General features: G+C 47.6%; 1 protein-coding gene across 1 annotated transcript in view; it reads right to left on the bottom strand.

The window, feature by feature from the left end:
- LOC144177788 (acid phosphatase type 7-like) overlaps positions 1-13,488 on the bottom strand; it is a 33,495-nt gene extending 20,007 nt beyond the window's left edge. The window contains exons 1-2 of the mRNA XM_077705357.1: positions 13,179-13,488; positions 1,865-2,059 (exon numbers count right to left, since the gene is read on the bottom strand). Of these exons, the coding sequence (XP_077561483.1) occupies positions 1,865-2,059; positions 13,179-13,302 (319 nt within the window). The 5' untranslated portion in view covers positions 13,303-13,488. The remainder of the gene's footprint in view (positions 1-1,864; positions 2,060-13,178) is intronic.
- Positions 13,489-21,610: the final 8,122 nt, after the last annotated feature.

Genomic DNA, 21,610 nt, shown 5'->3' with positions numbered 1-21,610 from the left:
ACAATCGACGAGGGATTATTCAGATGATCCGTCCCCTAGGTAATATAGCTACGTCACCAGCGAGACCCACGTGATGCCCCAAACGTAACAACATCATTCAGGTTCGGTTTAGAGCTCAGTCTACGACGAAATTGGATGTTGACTGAGGCGAGAAAAGTAGGTGATGTCCTTAAAGGAGTACTGACACCAAATTTTGATACCTAAAAAATGATATAATTGACTTCAGTAGTTTGTACAGATGCCTCACAGAAATTTTTGCAGCGATCCGAGGCCGGAATCACATCTAAAATCGATTTTGATTGTCCAGGCCGCGAGCTTCCACAAATCGGCAGCACTAGCGCAATCGCTTTCGGCGTGACGAAACATTGGCCTGCGTGTCTGGCCGGTTCAGGCTGACGTCACATAGTCGTTTTCAGAACCGGAAACGATATCCTGCGCTGCTGTTGTCGGTGGTATTCGTTTGGGCAGGAGACGTGGGCGTAGCTGTGTGAGCAATGCTTGTAAACGTTGCGTGTTCGACGTCTTTGCTCTTCAGTTCGTTGCCGGCGCATGGTGTTCGGCACTGGTGCCGAACACTGCGATGTCGACGGGCACCGCGGTGACGCGGCGGTGCGTGTCGCCGAGCTCGCCCAAGTTGTGCTATGGCAAGCTCGCGGTATGCGAAGTACTGCCCGTGGAAGCCTGTCCGAGCAAATCGACGACGACGCCAAGATGCATTATTTTCCACGCGACGACATGCAGCGCTAAACGTGGACTGAGTTCGTGCGCGCCGGCGGCCGCAAGAACTGTCGCCCAAGCCAGCGGGCTCGGGGTTGCACGGGTCACCTTCGGTGTTGGGGCGACTATTTGATCGCTGGTATCTGTACAACTGCGAATGACCATCCCTTACACAACTTTTCACCACACTATCATTCCCTTTTTCGCATATGAAGCTTTATTTTGGCAATAATTTCCGTTTCAGCGATCGGTGACGAAGACATCTGCCGCGGCCTGTTCTGATTCTAGCGCGCAGGTGGCGCCATCTTTCGGCCGCTCGCCGCACCATGGTGCCGGCAGTGCTGGGTCGGAGCGCCGAACCTCCGCTGCCGGTCAGCGTAGGTTTACCATCGCGGCAAATATGTGAACGCCACTTTTAAATTCAGCGCGGATAACAACTCCTAGCACAATTTTCAACACACTAACATCTACTTTCTCGCATGTGGAGCTTCTTTTTCGTGATCAGATTGATTAGAAGAGTGGCGACAAGCTGTTGTTATCACGGTCTGCGCCGGTTCGAGCCGCAGTGATATTAAAAAACGGACGACGGCGAAGACATCGCCAGCCTAATCGCCTGGCCAAATAAAGTTGTTCTGTCTGTCGGGTGGCAGTGACTCATCCGAGTCTGACGATTCAGACGACATGTCGACTGCGCGGGCGAGTCGCGGACCATGTGCAATCGTAGCAGACGATGCGGCGAACGCATGGAGGAAAGAAAAACGTCCCTGACGTCACGGGTGAGACCGTGACGTAAGGCTGGCCCGCTTGCAGGCTGGCCTTCGAACGGCCATTTTCCCGCGCGGTGACCAAATTTGAAATTCGTTGCAATAAACGTGCTATAATTAATTCTGTGTTGGCAGCTGAAGGCTTTCGGTTCGATTTTCGTAATTACTGGGCCAATAAGTATTCTTTACAGCATAAAAACTGAAAGCGAGAAATTTCGTGTCAGTACTCCTTTAAGGTTATTCCATATTAAAACTTACATCAGGGAAACGACGATGCTTACTTTACCTTCATTGACTAACACTGATGCCTCAGGAAGGCTTGTAATATTGGTAGCCTGTCGTGTGCATGAGACATTAGAAGCAAGACAATAGAAACAACTCACAGTATTGGGTGCCGCATTTAAGGTTCTTCAGAAGCACTCTGTGGATGTACAGAACCCTCTTCTTCTTGCCTCCATCCTGAAATTTGGTGGTTGAGCCTACGGCTTCGTGCTCGAAGCCGTTGACACCGTACTCAACGGTCGGAGTCCTCGAAGCGTCAAAGGTTACCCAGGTGACCACCCTCTGGTTTTCATTAGCTGCAAAAGAGGTAATGAGGTACACACTAAATTTCCGTACCAAAACAAAACAAAACAATTATGGTTACTTTTATTCATGTTTCAAAGCTTTTTCTTTACATTTCTGTTACAAAATAATACACAGTGTAAAACCTTTCGAATAGACTTGGAAGTTCTTTTAAAATGTTCACTTTTGTAGCGTCAGCTACACCGGCCGAGGTTGAGCAGTTTCGCGTGGCTCTTGGAGAGCCGTGCTGCGCATACGCGAGGAGCAGTGACGTCACACGGCGCACAGAACATTGCTTGCTGCCCGGCGTCTCTCACACGGGAGGTTCCCGTTTGAACCCATTCCCATTTCACCCTTCCCGCTTGTTCCCTCCCGTTTCAACCCGGCGCAAAACGACCTTCCCGTTTCGCCCTTTCCCACTTGGCCCGTTCTCGTTTGAACCCATGCCCATTTCAACCTTCCCGTTTGTTCCTTCCCATTTCAACCCGGGGCGAAAGAACCTTCCCGTTTCGTATTTTCCTATTCAGTCCGTTCCCGGAATAACGCACCCAGTTTATGAAACGTTATAAAAACATTTTCATATTGTTTTACATTTGGTTACAATTCAAGTCATACCAATTAACAAATCTTTTAATCTTTTAAATTAACGAAGCCTAACAAATTAACAATTAACAAATTAGCAAACAAATCTTTTAAATTAACAAACCAATTAACAAATTAACAGCAAATATAATAAATTAACAAACACGTCGCTTATGAAAACGAAAACAGCGAAATACCTAAATTCACTTAACTAAATGTGTTTAGGTCGCGAGGGTCGCCCTGCGTCTGCCCTCGTTTGCACTTGTTCGGTCGACTGACTCTCGTCTCTAGCTTCTTTAGATCCACCCCCAAAACACCAGGCACTCAAGTTTTATTACACTAAATTGGCGCCAGCATGGCCGTGTCCCGAAAGAGTGTGAGGAGGAACTACTAACACACACGATCAACCAAAGGTTTATACACAAACATATATTTTATTCACACTCTAGAGCTAACTTTAACTCAAACTTCAAGATATTTCTCAAAGGACGAGTAAATAACTAATAAAAACCAATATTTGAAATCCCCCCTCCCCCCGGAAAAGACAAGTGTTAAAAGTGGACTAAATAAATCAAATCCATCTGATACTCCGTTACCAAAAATGATGAAATCAAAAAGCCCAGAAAAGTGCCGCGGAAGCACAAATGAACAATCGCAAAAACACCCTCACTTTGAAAGAAATCGTATTTGGCGGACTAACACATTTAATCGTTATAATACCGCAAGTGTACATCAATGTCGAAAAGAAACAGATGAAAACTATAAAAGATAAAAAGATGTATAAAAATAAAGTAACCCTGTGTATCTGGATACCTTTGCCACATCTGGCTATAAAAAACCGCAGTCATGAGAAGCGGCGAAAATTATAAACTTAGCTTTGCGTTTTATTGATTCTGATTCTATTGCATAATAGAGCAAACCTTCAGAAACTTTAGCAGCGCAGGGTCGTCTCTAGCCTAAATTTTTTACTACAGAAACTGAAAATTGTCGCGGGAATACTACCTCCAAGGGCCTTTCAGACGTTTAGCGAGAAGTTATCATAGTAAGAATGTTAGGCAGCCAATCAGCTGAATTACTATTCAAAAGTTCTTTTTGTTTCCTCGTGCAATTTCTTACTGGAATAAGTTAACTGAACGAACAGTGAACTCGGTATCGTTAGAAGAGTTTTCCCCACGTATTGGAAATGTGTCTTCTGGTTGAATCGTCGTGTTTTAAAATTGGAATACATTGCGAATGCATATCGTTGTTCGGACCCCTTTGCGTTCGGACCTTTGCGTCTATTACATATTTATGCCTTTTACTTATTTGTGTGGGGCGTTTTTAAACTACGCCAACCAATACTGATGTGTTTTTATGTTCACTCCTGCATGAGCCCGACCAGGCCGTAAAGTATCCGTAAATAAATAAAAATCTGCCCATTACTCACGTAGGAAAGGCCTTAGTAGCCAATTCTCAGATTTCTGCACATGTTTTTGCCTTTTTTAATGTTTCTCCTACGGACATATTGGATCTATAGATCTCTCGAACCCGAAGACAAAGCTATGCTCCAAACAATGAGCATACGAGTGGATGATAAATAAATTTCTGCCGCACGTACGAACACCAACTACAGAAAAATCCAATGCGTGCAATTACTCAAGATATTGGGTATCTTTCTAGTACACTTTCGCCGCTACAAATTTTGTGTCAAAAGGGCAGTATCGGCCTAAGGCATTCAGAAACTTTTATCGGCCGGAAATATCGGTCGATTCCGGAAAATTTGGTACATACAAGTTTTTAGTGCATGACCCGTTGCTTGTAAGCACATTTTGGGGAACAGTTTCGAAGACGGTAACGCATATTTTCAGAAATTCAAATGGGTTGGAATGATGCGGGTTCAAATGAGAAGGGCGCTTTGGAAGCGGGTTGTAACGGGAAGGGCGTTTTGGGAACGGGCTGAAACAGGAAGCGCCCAAGCGGGAAGGTCGTTTCGGGAACGGGCGCACACGGGACGGGTCAAGCGGGAAGGGCGTTTCGGGAATGGGTTCAAACGGGAAGGGGTCAAACGGGAATGGGTTCTTTCGGGCTACACCCTCTCACACACCCCAAGCGCCCAGCGTCTTCGCCGACCTCCGTTCCGCACGTGGCGGCCCGGTCCACTTGATGATCATGCGACGGGTGGCCGGGTGTGGAACCGATGGCTCGTGCGTCACAGCAACAACACCGGAGTGCGCCTGTGGAACACTTAGCTCTGGGGCGATTGGTAACGCTGCGCCAGAGCCGCTTGATAAATATATATCTGTCACGTAATGCGTATACCATGTGTGTGTCATTGAAACAGCAGTAACCATAATAATGAAGCTAATCCTAGACAACTAGGAAAGCTAAGAATAACCAGCTGAAGCTTAGCCCACGCTACGTATATCCTGGCATAGCCGAGCTAAGCCACTGCAAATTTTTTTTCTTCCGTCCGTTTTTTGCATGGTTAAACATAATTAACCAGGACCGTAAAGTTTGAAGGCGTTATCTGGGCGCATAATTACCGGTCCTCTTTTAACACAAAAGTGTTTTATGCCCGGGTACACCAAGATATGGCCGGCCTCATATCCGCCACTGAAATGACGTCGCCAGAAAAAGTTCCATTAACGGGGCTGCGCCAGGATACGAGCCACCAACTCTCTCGCTGCAACGGGAGGTACACAGCGCTCTGCCCACTGCACTGCGACTTCAAGCGCAAGTAGGCCTACGAACGCGCCTTATTGGCCGCGTGGCCCACCACTGGAGATTCTGGCTCTGCGATCGTTTTGACGTCACTTGTAGGATCATCGTTCCTATCTTGCAGCGTAGTTGGCTTGTAGCGCGTGACACTTCGTTTAGGACGCGCGTTCTAAAACTTTGTTCGTGTTAATTTCCGTCGTTTGAAGTTAATTCTCAGCGCGTCAAGCGCAGTTTGACCTCACGGGGACTTCATAACCGTATCAACGGTGGTACATTATCTACAAACAACTTGAGCCTGGTGGTGTATGCCGTATGCATACACCACCATGCACCACCATACACCACCTCCCGTATGCATGCTCTGTAGTGCAGAAGTATGCATGTTAGCACTACCAAGTATTGCTACTACCAGAGTCCCTTAAAAGCATTGAAGGACTCTGCTACTACTAACACGAGCACTTACTTACAAGTGGTGCTAGTGTAGAAGCACTAGCTGTTTCGAAACTGCTAGTGCTCCTAAAAATGCTTCGTTTTTATGAGAGAAAGGCAGGTTTTCTATGGCGTTCTATATATGCTTGTGCTTTCACTGTGTACGCAGCTGTGCTTTTGCAATGGCGTTAGCCTCTTGGGCGTCCTGGGTGAGATTCATGTAATCCTTGCACCTTTCTCTCACCTGTATTGTGTGTGTTGCGCTTGGCGAATCTCATGTCGACCAAAAACAAACAGAGCGAACAGACTTACCGCACGTGGCCCCGGCACCGTGTGATCGCGGGCGGAGTAGCCGAGAAGTTATTGCCATTAACCTTTCACCATTAACGTTTACGGCTGAGGCGCAGCGTTTTCGACCATCCCGTGGGCTCGGGAGATATTTTGATGGCAGTGCCTTGCCGTACGATTTTTTTTTTCACATTCGAAGCAACTGAACGCGTTCTCTTCAGTAGCACGAATCGTTTTCCCCTTGAGCATAAAATGTGGCTGTTTAATAACACTCCTGGGAAAAAATTCCACGGGGGGCCGGAAAACTTCTGGTGGGGTTGATTTCCCATGCGGTCTCGCGTGATTGGCGGCCCTTGCCGTTTTCCTACACCCCGTAGGATTTTACCCTGGAGTACCCAATGCCTCCTCGCAAAAATACACGTGCTCGGTACAGAGAACGCCCATAGGGAAGGCAATGAAGGTGGTTGGAGATAATCATTGCCTTCAAAAAGGCAAGTGTCAAATTGGGGCTTGTGTGGATGCGTAGCAAAAAAAAATTCCCCCGCATTTCCTCGAGGGGGAGAATGTGAAAGTGCGAATGCACGGTTGTCGGCCCGCTTGCGGCGCTTGCGCTCGGCCCCCGCAGCCCACCGCCTCGCCGCCTTCTCTTCCATCTCTTCCATCGGGTTTGTAGTATCACGTGTACACCACGCAGTTATCAAGCCGCTATAACGCCGCTGAGTCGCCAACGCACGCCGCTGACGACGTAGTTTGAATGCGTTAAAGATATAAGGCGCGTCACTAACGCTGATATCGCGTCGCGTTCGTGGCTTGGTCGGTAGAGCGTCGCGCTGCGGCCGCAAAGTCCGCGGATCGAAACCTGGCGCCGGATGCTGTTTCTTTATAGAGGAGCACTGCGGACGCCGACGCCGCCGCCGACGCCGGCGGTGGATGGTTTGGGGTCGCTTATAAAGTGCATTGCACTTAAAAAAAGCGATAGTATTCAAATTTTGAGGAACGCCCAAGGCACTTTTTAAGTGCCTTCGCGACGGAAGCGCCGCAGCGTGTCAGTTGTAAGCAAATAACAGGCCAGGGGAGTTGGCTTACGCAGACGCTTATGTCATAGGGCGGAATTATCACCGGATTTACGGCCGCCGCTATATCCCACTGCGCCAATGGTCGGGGAATGAAACTCCGCGGGAAGCTGCGTGCGTCTAGCGGTAGTAATCTCGGGGTTGACACGTGTCTGAAGCGGCCCTTCCGGGGGAGGGGACCGCCAACCCGTATGATTGGCTCCCCCCGTATGAAAGATGCGGTCGAGGCAAATCCACTCCTGCGAGATTATTATAAGCGGAGTTCGTCGGCGCTTCGTCGGCCGTGCCGGCAGCGGTCGCTGCTCTCCCGCGAAGTTGGTCGGACCAAGTTGGAGGCTTTAATTACGGATGACATGGCTGTGTGAGTGTGCCTAGTGCGCTTAAAGAAATTGAATCTAAATATCCACCCGTAATTTAAACAGCGCCATTATTGCGAAGGAGAAACGGAAGCAGTAAAGGCAGTAAATCATGTCTGTGCGGCGTAGGTGCGTTTAGAATGACTCGACGTGTTGCGTTCGTCTCCCAATTCGCTCCAAGGAAGGGCACGGCTTTCGAATCAGCTGCGATCAGAGCAATAAGCTTTTCATGGGAAGAAACGCGCTTTTTCAGTTCTGTTAAAGAGCGTGCAGGCCTCTTTGCGAATAATTTAATGAACTTTCGATATATTGCAATTATTGGAGCTAAAACCAAAACGCAAGCACAAACAAAACGTTTTTGCACTACTTCGAGGATGACAGGCAAAAGACGGGTAATGTGGTGCTAGAGTTAATTTGCTTTGAACGCAAAGGATGTTTTCGTTTTTCCTTCGTGAAACAGGACCCCAGTTAAAATAATGCAGATTTCTCAATACATTGCGCCGCGGTCCCCAGACAGGCGTGATAATCCTTTTTTTTTTCTGAGTTCTACACGAAAGCAACGCGAACAGCGCAGTATTGTGCACTCACGCATTAGTCGGTTGTGGGACTTGCCCATGCACGTGACATGGGTGTAAAAAAGCCGCGGTACGGCCGAAATTTTCGAGCTCGGGTACGCGGCTTCGAGGAGGCCTGCTCTAACCAGAACGATGAAGCGTTTCGATTGATTGATTGATTGATTGATTGATTGATTGATTGATTGATTGATTGATTGATTGATTGATTGATTGATTGATTGATTGATTGATTGTAGGGTTTAACGTGCCGACGCAACGCAGGTGATGAGGCGCGTCGTAGTGGAGGGCTCCGGATTAATTTTGACCACCTGGGGATCTTTAACGTGCGCCGAAATCTCGTAGCCACGGGCATTTTTGCTTTTCGCCTCCATCAGAAAAGCGACCGCCGCGGCCGGGAATCAAACCCGCGACCTCGTGCTCAGCAGCGCAACGCCTTAGCTACTGAGCTACCGCGGCGGGTACGATCAAGCGTTTCGCAATTGCCGGGACCAAATCTAAAATGAGCAAATCAATCGCAAGGGCACATAAAATACGCCCACGGAATAACTAAGAGTTATTTAGCATCATAGTATCCTGTTTGTCCTTTCACACTTTTTTATTTTTTTTTTCCTGCTGTCATCTCCTCGTCCTCTCGTTTAGGGCTCCCCCTTCCTCCTATCAATTTCGAAGAGAAGAAAATTTGCGCATACGACTGGCTCGCGAAAACAGTTTTTCCACCACGTGTTCAAGGAGGGCCACTTTGTGGCTTCAGGTAGCCAGCTCCTTTGAAGCCATCCAAATCTTGAGTGGTCGCACCGCGCTTGGTTGATTGCACGAGGTTGGTAGTCGCCGACGTAACCACTGCTGTCTTATACACCCCGTGCTGGTGATACGAACCAAGTGCAGAAGGACAGCGGTAAGTCCACCTTTCTCCGACTTTGTCTTTTTTCCAGCAGAGCTGTTTTGCGCTAGTTTCTGACCAAAATTGTGCTCTTCTATCGGGTCGACAAAAATTGGAAGTGTTCACACTGGAAAATTGCAATTAAAAAACGCACTGAAAGTGGCCGCTCACATTACTCTGTCATAACTCATAAGATATTTTACTTGTCATAATTAGATATTTCACAGCGAAGCTGTAAACGTTAAAGAATTCCCGTCTGCTGCCCCATTAGTCGCCAGGCTCACTCACGAGTGCGCTCACACACAACCTGCTCGCCCCTCGCGCATGCCTGGTGAGTAAGCTACAGTTAACGGCTTTCGTTGCATTTCGTGACAGGTTTTGTTACAGTTTTTGTTACAGTCCCCTTGAAATGCGGAAACGGGGATCAGGCGAATGGAAAGTAGGGCGAAAGGACATATAATAAGGCAGACGCACAGGTCTTCAAGCGTTCACTAAACCTTTGCGCCGTGTATAGTTGCCCTGCTTTGGGGTAGCATCGAAGTCAGACACGCTAATGATATATGTCGTCCTAAAAATGAAAAATCTGACTCGCCACTACGGACTTATGCAGGCAAGCTGTATTTTGTCCTCCAAGTTCATTGGTTGTTGTTATCAGTCATGCGCAGTAGTGTAGATGTCTCTTTAATAGCTCTCTTGCATTTGATCCATACTTTTACCGTCAGGATTACGAAGGAGTACAAACTCGTTACTGCAGTGAAGGATTATAGAGCGGTAATAATGCAAGCAGTACACAGGGAGAAATACGTGAACGCTGCGAAACAAAGCAGTAGAAGCCAGGTGATGCCTATGGTTCTCCAGTTTCTTGTGAACTGCAATTTGGGTGCGTAGTTCCTAGTTCCATGAACTAACAACCACAGACTGTTCGCAGTAAAGGGATGTGCGCCTCCTCCTGCCGAAGTAAATACCGTGAGCCGACCCAACAGCGCCGGGGGAAAAGACTCCCAAGCCTGCCACATTTATATGTACATAATGTTTATCAAGTGTGATGATCCAGAGACCTTGGACTGACACAATAAGACACGATATGCAGCACACACTGCCTGCACGGAAGGTATGGGCTAGCAATCGGCTTTCGCATGACAAGCTTCTTGATAGGATACAACATTAACGGGGAGTGAGAGGAGTTGGCGGCCATTGGTGGTGCTGATATTAAGTTACCACGTCCCATACAAGATGGTAACATCTTAAACACACTAGAGTAGTGAGGAAGTACATCCTTTGCCCACTCCCTGTGCTCGTATTAAAAAAAGGGGTGTTCATCAAAAGGTAATCGCCTTTTACTCGAAATATTGCAACACTGCAGAGGCAACTTGATCTCCCAGCTCCTTTAGTTGAGCTCCCGACCCCTTCGCCGACACAGCACATTTTAGCATCGATCGTTCAAACGTGCCGAAGACCCAAATGGGCTATTAGGCGTGCCGAAGTGGAGAGCGAGTAATTTTGACCGCTTGAGAACATTTCGCACGCATTAACTTCAGGTCAATTCGGCACAGGTTCACCAAGCGAGGCCTAGGCTGCTTCTCTCGAACTTCATCAATGAAAACTCCAATTAACATTTTCTAGCAAGGCTTCACCATTACGTTTATCCTATTTAACTTTCCTCTGAAACACTAGGAAGTTCTGTGGGTTAAATTAGATCGGACAGGTGAGCGTACGCGTGATTTTAAGATGAATAACGGAAGGAGTTTCTGGTGACTCACGCGCGTTACCGATAGAAAAATGCATTCCGCCATCAGCGAAAATTTTGTGAAGTCAAGGCATGTAGAGAACAGTGCGGCCAAGGAAATTGTACGTTGTGGAGTGGCGCCGGTCAGTTGGCGAATCTGCAGGTTAGTGCTCTTTCAGCTACTGCAACGTATCGATTTAGGCCGCACCCAAGCGACAAAGACTTCTCAAGGTCTTGTTTAACACGCCTGAACTTCAGACTTGCGTTTTCATGCTCGACGGCGGGCATCATGAACTCCCGTTCCTAAATGAACATGAATCGCCCCCTGCTGGCTGTGGCAGACACCTTTAGCTCGCAGCAAAATTAAAAAGATACAGCAATTTGAGGACCCTTCAACAAAGCCTGAAAATTCAGCCAAGCAGAACGCAATTGTTTTTTCATTTGGTATAGATCCCACGAGAGCCTACGTAATGAAGTATTCCGAAATTTATTTTGAAAGGAAAACTTTTCAAAGTGCTGTGAATTCCTTAACGACAGCAGACAGCAGTACATGCATTTGCTGGTACAATTGTTTCGCCGCGGGGCCGAATGCACACAGGCTATACTCTGGCGGAAGCACAGTAGAACGCAACGAGTGTTCATGTTTTAGTTACCAACGTAATAAAGTATTCTGGTGTCGGTGGGATAAAAAATCAAGAGGAGTAAGAATTGGCGTACTTTTACTTTGTGGCGAAGCATCTAACCACTGATACACGTGATTCTATTACACGTGCACATGCCGGCCCAAAGTAAAGAAAAGTGCGTGAAGACGACAGCAAAAGCAACAAAAAGACAATACGCAAAGCGGGGGAATGCCACAAGAGATATCGAAACGGCAAGCACAATGGGAGACTCGCATACATAGCTTTATTAAAATATTTGGTTTTGTACCAACTAGCAGTTCAGCGATTTGTTGTGGTGGGTTCTGCGAAACCTTGAGACTTGAGCTTGTTGTCAAAAATATTATCGATGGCACACGCAACTCTACCGACACAAAATGCAGGCGGTAGAATTCGGTTTCACGAAACTAACACGAGAGCTTTCTTTTCTATTTGCTATCAAGCGGTCTGCTTCGTGCCAAATGAACCTTTTTTTTCGTTGCCATTATGAATGTGACGGGAACAATTCCTCGAAATTATAGCTCTCTTATCTTATACTGACCCACCGCGTACTTATACTGACCCACCGCGGAAAACAAACTCATCAATCGACGGGTTTTTGCCCCTCCGTATACAGCGAGCACTCATCGTTGTCTGAAGCAGTGTTTTCGCCATTGCAATTGCCGCAAGTTGTAAATATTCCTAGTTCCAAACCAGTGGCAACATTACAAAAAAGCCTCAGTCGTGTAATCTGAATATTCAATCATTTCTAACAGTATCGTATGTGTCATAACACACACACGCACGTTTCGCCGAGATTCAGCAAGAAAAAAAACAACAGCTGGCAAACACATTTCTCGTGTCCGATGAGGCGTAGTGAACATTGCACTGGGAACATTGTGCCGGCAAGTTTTAGTGCTGTGCAGCGCAGTTGCGCGACGTAGCAGTTCCACCATTAAACCAACAGCCAGCGATCTGAAGATACGGTGAGCAGTGGGCGATATGGCCCGCAAAATTAAAAGTTAAGGGTTCTATCTTCATTTCTCTAACTGGCTGTGCTTCGCCTCAGTTTGTCCCACGCTGTAAATAGAAACAAACACTGCGGATATCGTGTTTTTTTTTTGTTGGTTTGGCTATCCGCATTTATTCATTGCTCTTTCCACTTGAAAAATACTGCTTTGCCGCCACCCTCACTAATTGCCGTGGTGCCTCTCTTCACTTGAATAAACCGACCTTTCTTACGTGCCCTTTCTTCGGTCTTTGCTACTCGGAAGTGTTCTTTCTGCTTTTGGTATTTTTTTTTGTTTTTCTATCACTTTTGAGCGGCGGTTGCGTTGGTGGCTGCGGAGATGGTTGCAGAAAATTGGTGTTCAGAATAGTGCATATCACGCGGAGACACACTGGCGGAGTGCTTCTTTACAACTGCTTCAGCTGTTGTATGCGCCACGAATTGCATGACTGCATGAGCACAATGGCCCATCCTAATAGACGGACCTAAAAGCATCATGTTACCATTCGCCAATCTTTGCGACACCTATGGTAATAGAAAAAAAAACTTTGGTGGTTGTTCTCCCGACGCGAGCAGGCCTGATGTGCTTTTTTAATCTGACAGCCGATCCCGAGTTTTAACGATGTGACGTATGGCGGAAAAAATATCCAAGCGTTGCGATATGTAATACAACGCCTGTGGGGGCGGACCTTGCTTGGTGGTATAGAGCCGCCCCGTTTTCGTTTATGCAGGCAAAGTTGCAGTAGATATGTTGAGTATATTTTTGAGCTGATACGATTCCAGCAGAGCTGGAAGTTGTTCAATAAAGCACACTTACGACAGTGAGAGAAGTATAAAGTATTATTCTATCTGCGAACTCGTCCGACTCTCTTTTTCTTACCTCCATAGGAGAGATGAACCTGTTGAGGTTGCGTGTAGGCCGCATAGCTTGATGACGCCTTCCGTAGGCACCAAAGCACGACGACAAGGCCAACGATGATGCTCGGACGCCGAAGTCGTTCCATTTTGGTCGCACACCACCGGAGGGGGCGCTTAGTATCTGTGTCAAACGCGGGTTCTTATAGGCTCTTTCTTGAAGGACACGGGGGGCGTGTTCTCACACTGCCTGAATATGATTCACCGAATTGTCGTTAGCTGCTGACAGATGGTCCGTATCCCTATGGGAACAACTTCTGCGAGAATATCTTTCGGGCCACTGTTTCATATCTCTCGTTGGGCTGATACAGTAGGACAAAAAAGTCCACGGAACCCGATAAAGTTCTCCGATGAGCCAGACGGCCCGCTCGGAAGGGAGTGGGGAATTTTTGCTGAGTCTTGGCCTTGCAGCCAAAGGCGTATATTTGTATAGGAGCGCTATCCTGGTCAATGCAGATAAAGATTTGCGAACTAGATAAAGCAACTAAACTTACTGCCCAAGGGGAAAATTTGGTGCGTTTTAATAGAATAGGCTTCTTTAGGAATGGTGGGAATTACATTAAAAATTGGGCCCATCTCCCCGCGAGGTGTACTCGAGTAAATGCGTCGCATTGGGGGTGGGTGTATTGCGTTAACGTTTAGTGTTTGGGGAGTTGGTGGTAGTGAATGCGTTGTATCAGCAGCTTCTTGACGTAGTTTGAATGAGTCAAAGATAAAAGGCGCGTTCGGAGCCTCCCATTCTGTGTCGGCTTTGTGGCGCAGTGGGTAGAGCACCATGTACATTGCGTTCCGCCCGCAGGTCGAGGGATCGAAACCAGGCGCCGGATAGTATTTTTTTTATATAGTGTTGGGGGAGGGGTGCGGACAACGACGGTGCGGACTACGACTACGGACGTCAACGTGGGTGACATAGTGAGTTACTGAAATGCTCTGCATTTAAAAAAATTTGCGGATGGTCACTGTAAGCTGAGATGATAGAGCCTACAGCTTTGTGGTTGCAACGATTCTTAAAGTATTACCGTATTTACTCGCATAATTATCGCACTCGCGCAACGAACGCACCCTTAACTTGCCGCAGCAGTATGTCGTATGTGTGCCAAGTTTAGCTGATGATGATCGTGCTTACCTTTGTTTCCTGCCCTTTCAAAGCGAACATGGCTACGTTATTGCTGCAGACTTGCCGATACTAGCAATATCGGCAAGCATGCGTTCAATGTTGATAAGGAAGAAACTCTCACTAAATGCACATAATGTGCTCACAAGACACACACACAAAAAAAATGTGCCCGGCTTGCTTCGTCGGCCCCCATGTCTGTTTTGATGTCCCGTAATGTGATAGCGGCAGCACTTATTGGTCGTTATCTAACTCGTTCCGGCGCGTTCCGGAATTCATTAAAACATTGCGTTTTGCGTCACTTTGCAAAGCGGCTGGCGGCGGTGTGCGGAGTTTTTATAATGTTTTTGTTTATTTTTTATTACGTTCATGAGACCTTTCGTAAAAATTTTGACCCGCTCGCTTGCCTTTTCTGTGCTCAAAAGTTTTTCGCGAAAAAGGTACCACGTGTAATGAACGCACCCCTAAATTTGCATCATTTTTTTGTAAAAAAAGGGCGATCATTACGCCAATAAATAAGGTATGTTTTGTGCAGTAAGTGCCATAGTTATACCTTTAAAAAGAGAAAATAGCGAAAGCTAGGACACGTGTCTTGTGTCCATGTGTGGGTACTGGCTTGAACAAAGGGCCATTCGCATATACAAGCGAAGTAGTGGCTTTATCCTTATTGGTCAACCTCCCACGGGGTAATGTGCTATGAGTTATGTGTGCGTAAGTATGGGTCTGTGGAAACGATGACATGTGTCTGTATTTCCCATGTACAGTTGCGCTTAAGTCTACAAGCCTTCGATAATTATGCTGCGGTCGCCTAGCACGTAATACAAGGTACAAAATTCGAATTCTAAACCCTTCATTGCAACTTTTTATTGGCCAGGACTTGTGGCCTAGCGTTTGGAGCAGAGGTACCTGAGCAGGGTCCACCGAACCTCCGAATTGGTAAATGGGTCTTATTTTTCAAACCTGTGCTTCTTGAAAGCTACCGTGCCAATATACGGTGATGCCATCATCCGAGGAGTCACATCACGGAAAGTTGGCATGAAGGAGGGCAGTGTGATCAGACTAGTCCACTCCTTTGTGATCAGCCTCATCACGTATGTCGTGGCCTAGCACGACTGGTTACAGCACGAGCGTAATAAGATCACCGCCATCATTAAGAAGGCCTATAAGTCCGCGCTATGCCTGTTTGGATCTGCAAGCACACCGCTCTCGAGGAGACAGCGGAAGCACAACGTACGCCCCAGCTCGGGCATCTATCTACAACGAAGACTGGAAGAAAGATCCTAGAGGACCTAGAATACGTACACCACAGTGGAGGTGAGAACAAACTCACCATCCCGGACGAGATACGTCGCCGGATAAGGGTAGATCTACCAAAATATATGAACCTCGACTACAACAAGGGTAGGAGGGCGGCAAGGTCAAAGCGCTCACGTCTTACACGCCCCGGGTAAGTACGCTCGCTATGTAGTTGCGGCGGAATATCAGCATGAGGCCTTCGCTGCCGTTGTCATTCAGGGGACCAGCTGCGACACTGTGACGGCGGCAAGCGTCGAGTGCACCGATGCAGAACACGCAGAGGAGGTGGCCATCGCCCTGGCCATTACGGACGCAAGCTACCAGTCGGTGATCAGCGACCCAAGAACCGCAGATCGGAACTACGCCAAGGTACGCGTCTGCAAAGAAGCTTTGCAGGTGCTACGCAATGCACGTGTCAGCACGTCCCAGGAACTGTTCGAGTCAAGTGGATCCCGGCGCATGCGGGCAAAGACGCATCGAGTAAGAACGCAAACCACAACGGGACGGGACACGCGGATGCGCTAGCAGTAACCAACCGTGCCCTCGCAACTAACCATCAACGTGGTTCGGTGCTAAGGACCGAATGACGGATTATGGCGAAACCACCAAAGCCTACTGCCTGGCTCGTAGGACCTTCCCACCTCCGGACCCGGGGTTGAGCAGGGCAGAGGCAGTGCTACTAAGACAGCTTCAGACCGGGTCCCTACCTGCCCCTGCTCTGATGCACCGAATCTATCCGGAGGCGTACCCGAGGGACAAGTGCCAGCTCTGCTGCAGGGAGACTTCAGACCAGAAGCACATTTGTGGGACTGTGTGATGAACTCTGTAGAAGCGACATCAAGAAACATCCCGCGACGTCTTGTAGAAGCCGCAATGAGCTACAACTAGAGCATCAACACTGGGTCGTCCAGCAGGTCCAGCGGGCGCTCGAAAGGCATGAGACTCGCGAGTCGGCAACGGCTAGCTCACGTCTCGGCTGAGTAGTAGCTAGCCACCAGGACAACGCCGAAGCCTGCGTCTCGGCGTGTAAAGCGTCATTCTGCCGGTTTAAATGAAGTATATTCAATCCAATCCTATTTATGGCAGTGAAGAAAGCCATTAAACTACCCGAAGTACCTCATATAATAATTTATTTACAGCTGCTGCTGCCAAAAACAACTTGATAGCCGAGCTCCCCACTTCTTCGGCCCTCTGGCGGGATTTGTCCGCGATCCCGGAAATAGAAGTGTTTCGCTTCGTTAATACAAATGGCGTTCTCATGGACAACTTACCAGGAAGCACGACCGTCATTTTGGGAAGTTGCGAATCTGCAGACTCCATAACACGAAAGCCAAAGCAGGCAGGAACGTGAGCTGTGGCCTCGGTGGATGACCGGCCAGTGACGCTAAGAGCCTTCGTCCGAACAATGCTCAAAAATTGCCTTACAGAGTAAAAACACTATTTGCGTACAACATGCAACAAGAATATTTGTCCACGAATAAAACAAAAACTCTGAGAACATCTAAGCACTCATTTTGATGTAGTGATACAAAGATATAGTGAAGTGAAAATTTTAGTGCCCAATCACCAAACGCGTACTCTGATTGTGATGATGATGATGATGATGATGTCCTCAAATATTTTGACACGTACCCACAAGGGGGGATTGGCCAGGGCTAAACCGGTTAAAAACGTGGGTACTTCAAAATACTTATTTCCGGAAAGAGGCTGTAAAATGAAACTTAGTTGTGAATGAAACCCGAATTACCCATTAATCAGCACCGTTTAGCAATTCAAACGACCTGAGGTAGAAAGAAAATTTTGAATGCAATTATATATATCCTTTCTTGCAAACCCCAGCTTTGATGCGCCAATAGATAATATAAGTGTTATCGATAAAGTCAACCCCAACCGCTCAATCGGCTCCTTCAAAAACAGTTGTCTAGCTGTTGAGAAACTGATTGTCGCCATCACCATTGCCCCTTAGAGTCTTTTTTTCTTGTCTTGGAGAGGCCCTATCCGTAGTCCACATACTAATCACATGCAAGACACTTGACACAACACGACACAAGCATTCCCCTGAATTATACAGACGACAAATTCCACTGCACCCATCATACTTTTTAGCCGACGAACCAATGTTTTTTTAGTCAACGTGTTTTTACGTTTTTAGCTGAGGTAAAGTTTCTGCAGCTCTTGTCATATCACGTTTAATCATCCTGGCCCTATACACCAGCCATCTTCATTGTCTTTTGTTTTGCGTCACTTTTACTTCTACTCGCAGGTTTTAATATTTACAGTCTCACCAACCATTAAATAACTTTTTTCTGGCGCTCTTTGCCCTTGTTGGCCTTGCGCCATTAAGCACCAAGCATCATCATGATCATCTTCTTGTTCTTCTTCTTGTTCTCCTTCTTCTTCTTCTTCTCTTCTTAACCGCCGCTGATAGCTTATACAGTCGAACACGTATACACATCGAACTCCAAAGAAACCGCAGAATAGTTCAATATATCGAGAATTCCAGATATAGAATATGCGTGTCTGAAGGTTATATCTTATAACTGTGCACATCCCTGAGACCTTTTCAAAGTCGCGGGAAGCGGTTCGAACCACAGCGCGATGACCGCCGCATTTAAATTAACACTAACAAAGTCTGTGAGGTTCGCTTGCTTCTTCCGCGTCATAAAATTAACCGCACTATCTTCAAACCTACGAACGCTGTGCAAATTAAAAAATTCGGAGTTGGGCATTGTGCCACAACAGTGGCGAATTTGATGGCTGACGCAGCTGGGCAGCCGATAGGCGGCTGGGAACGTCGTAAGGGCCACTATTCTCCGGTACAAGTTAAGAACGATAACGGAAGTTGCCTCTAAGACTTTATGCCAAAGGGCATACTATCGCCAAAAAAAAAAAGAAGTTGCCGCTGTGCGTTACTCCGCGCATCACCGGTAGTGCGTTTCTGGGATACCATATTTTGAACATGGCACGAGCGGTTTCCGTGATTTTTTGCATCAAATCTGCTAATAACATACCACACCGACGACAAACAAACAACGTGAGAAAAGGCAGATAATAGGACGCTTTCATAGCAATCTCCTTCCAGAACGCGTGTGATTGTTGACATCCGGGTCCGTTGCTTAGGCGGAGTTATACTGTACGTGTACTATACTGTATGGGGTACTACCGTTATTAACTTCTTCGGCATCGGTGATGTCCGCCACAGCCTGCACATCGCCGTCAGCACTTACAAGCTCCTGTGCTGTTGTGTCATTCAAAATGGGGCACGGGAACGCTCAGAGCTCTCAAACTTCACTCTGGAGGCACTCAGCGCCCGCCGTCGTGTTCGGTATCCCAACACCTCCCGTCTGGAGCTGCTCAACAAAGCCCGCTTTGCACACGACATGCTCCGGATCGCCCTGGCTGTGGCCGGGCTGGTGCGAAGAATTGGAATGCCTCCGCAACCGACATCTTTTCACCGTCCGGTACCCATCGAACGATGTCCGCTTTCTCCGTTGAATACAAATTCCGCGGTGTTTTCCGCGACCATGGCTCCGAAACGCGTGCCATGGACAAAATAAACACGCAACCCGCCGAATCGGATGCCCTGCGCAAGCCACCATGGATAACCGCTCAAGAACGCAGAAAAGGACGCCAGAAACCGAGCGCTTTTGGTGCTTCTGGTCCGTTTCTCCTCCTTTATTGCCTTTCCGACTCAATCGCTCCCCGCGTTCTTGTTGCCCTGCGGCTGCCTTCCATGCTAGCGCACGAGCAGCAGGCGTTGAAGGCCATCAAATCGACGTGAGGGCGCTTTCTTCATCGTCATAGCATTCACACTGTCAGGAGAAGCGCACTTGCAGGGGCACTAGTGGCGCAGCGTTCGATATATCGAATGTGCCCGTGATCGGGAGTTCGATACACGCGTACAACCGCGCTATACTTTTGCATGGGATTTCCAAGGGAATGTTTGGACTGTTAGATATAGACAATAATTCATGTATCCGTGATAGATCCGTCTTCTACTGTACCAAGGTGTAATGCTAGGAATTCTTAACGTTGAGAGTTCCAACCGGCCAAGGAACGCGAGCTCAAGGCATGACTACGTTAGAGCCCATAGAGTAACGTTACGCTTAACGTCAGGCAGGCACATACCCCCGTTTTCACTGCCCGAGCGCCATCCGTAGCGGCAGCCGTATTCTCGCAGGTATCAGCTGATGCCGCATGATGGCGCTAGTAAAGTCAGGCCGGCGCATACCCGCGTTTACATCCCCAAGAAGAGAGGAAATTTAACGGGATTGTGCTTAGCTCCTCGCCTAAGTGCTAGTTGTGTAACTGTCATTATGAAAGGAGTCAGGTAGGCCTCAGTAAGCGATGTTCGGTTCCCAGAGCGGCACAAGCCCGGCGCTTCCGGCGAGACAGATAGCGCTAGTTAAACGTGCTGACATGCCACGCACCGCCCCTTCTTCGATCTAAAAACAGCAAACCACCCTTAATTAGGAAACATGCGGTGGAAGTTACTTAATTTATTTTGCTGTAAAAAATTACTCGTCTTGCGAAAGAGCTAAGCACGACTGGGGTTCGAACCCAGGTTATTCTTTCCAAATCTTGTGATTCTAACCTTAAGCTACTGAGGCCGAACAGCGGAGTTGTTTTAGCAGTTGCTAAAAAGAACAGGAGGAGGGTACCGAGTGAACTAGTAAATGGCGTTGGGTGCGTAAAGGATATTGCGGGCTTTTAGCCACACAGGGACGGAATATCGCCATTAGTACCCGCCTCTAATGCACATTTCAGCTGACGGTTCTCCATTAATTAGCTGTAGCAACAGAGCGATGGTCGCGTTGGGTATCTGTGCTGGGCTCGCATTAGGGAGACCGTGGGCTCGATTCCCACCTGCACCGCAATTTTTCCTATTTTATTTTGAGATCAAACAGTTTGTTTTTATCATTTCTGCGCTGTCGGAAATTTGGCTGGGACTTCATGGTTGCTTCCAGAATACTGCGACAACAGACTTTTTGCAGCATGACGTGCTTCAATAAGATATACCATCGGAAAAGAGGAAACTTTGCTACAAACACACGATATTGATCCAACCTCCGCTTATCACAAGCGATTACCTGCCATGCTGAAAAACAAAAACCACTCACTGAGTCGTCAGGAGGTCAGCCGGAAAATGAAACTTGAGTTTGGTCATACTGACATAAATTGGGAAGTAGAAAACAAACTGGTATGTGCTGGCCATTTGAGATGCTTCGTTTTCTAAAAGTCTGATGGTAAAAAGCTGCGGAGATTAAGAAACTCTGATCGGTTATAAGCCTCTTGGGACGGCTATTTTCAGCGTTTGCGAGTAAATTTGCTTTTCCGTAGGCTGCATGCAAATGCGCACTGTCATGGCCCTCGGAAGGGTTCTCTGCTCATTCTCTTGAATCTCCTAATCATGCTCTGTCCATCCGTCCGTCTGTCCGTCCGTCCGTCCGTCCGTCTGTCTGTCTGTCTGTCTGTCTATCTGTCTGTCTGTCTGTCTGTCTGTCTGTCTGTCCGTCCGCCCCTCCGCCGATCCATCCGTCTGTCCGTCCGTCCATCCGCCATCTGTCTGTCTGCATGTGTGTGTGTGTGTGTGTGTGTGTGTGTGTTGTGTGTGTGTGTGTGTGTGTGTGTGTGTGTGTGTGTGTGTGCGTGCGTGCGTGCGTGCGTTCGCGTCCGTGCATTGTGTATGTGTGTGTTTATGTGTATGCCTGCCATCTTTCTGTCCATCCGTGTCGTCTGTCCGTCGGTCTGTGCGTGCGTGCGTCTGTGACGACTGACTGTGTCTCTCGTAACTTCCGTCTTAGGCGAGCCCGTCTGTGTTGAAGGAGCATCCAGTAGGAAATTATGCGTGTAAAATGAATCGCTTGTTAGAATCAAATATCGGTTGCTTGTAGTGCCTCAACTACGGCTCACCCGCATTTCAGGCATGTAAAGGGAAATAAGCGAACTCCTCTTATGCGGAAGTAGGTAGAAGGAAATACATTGTC

The sequence above is a fragment of the Haemaphysalis longicornis genome, unplaced genomic scaffold (genome assembly GCF_048455015.1).
Source record: "Haemaphysalis longicornis isolate Haplotype H1 unplaced genomic scaffold, Haemaphysalis longicornis Haplotype H1 scaffold_31, whole genome shotgun sequence".
Classification (NCBI taxonomy): domain Eukaryota; kingdom Metazoa; phylum Arthropoda; class Arachnida; order Ixodida; family Ixodidae; genus Haemaphysalis; species Haemaphysalis longicornis.
The sequence above is the reverse complement of the archived record's forward strand: the minus strand, read 5'-3'. Positions and strand labels throughout refer to the sequence as shown.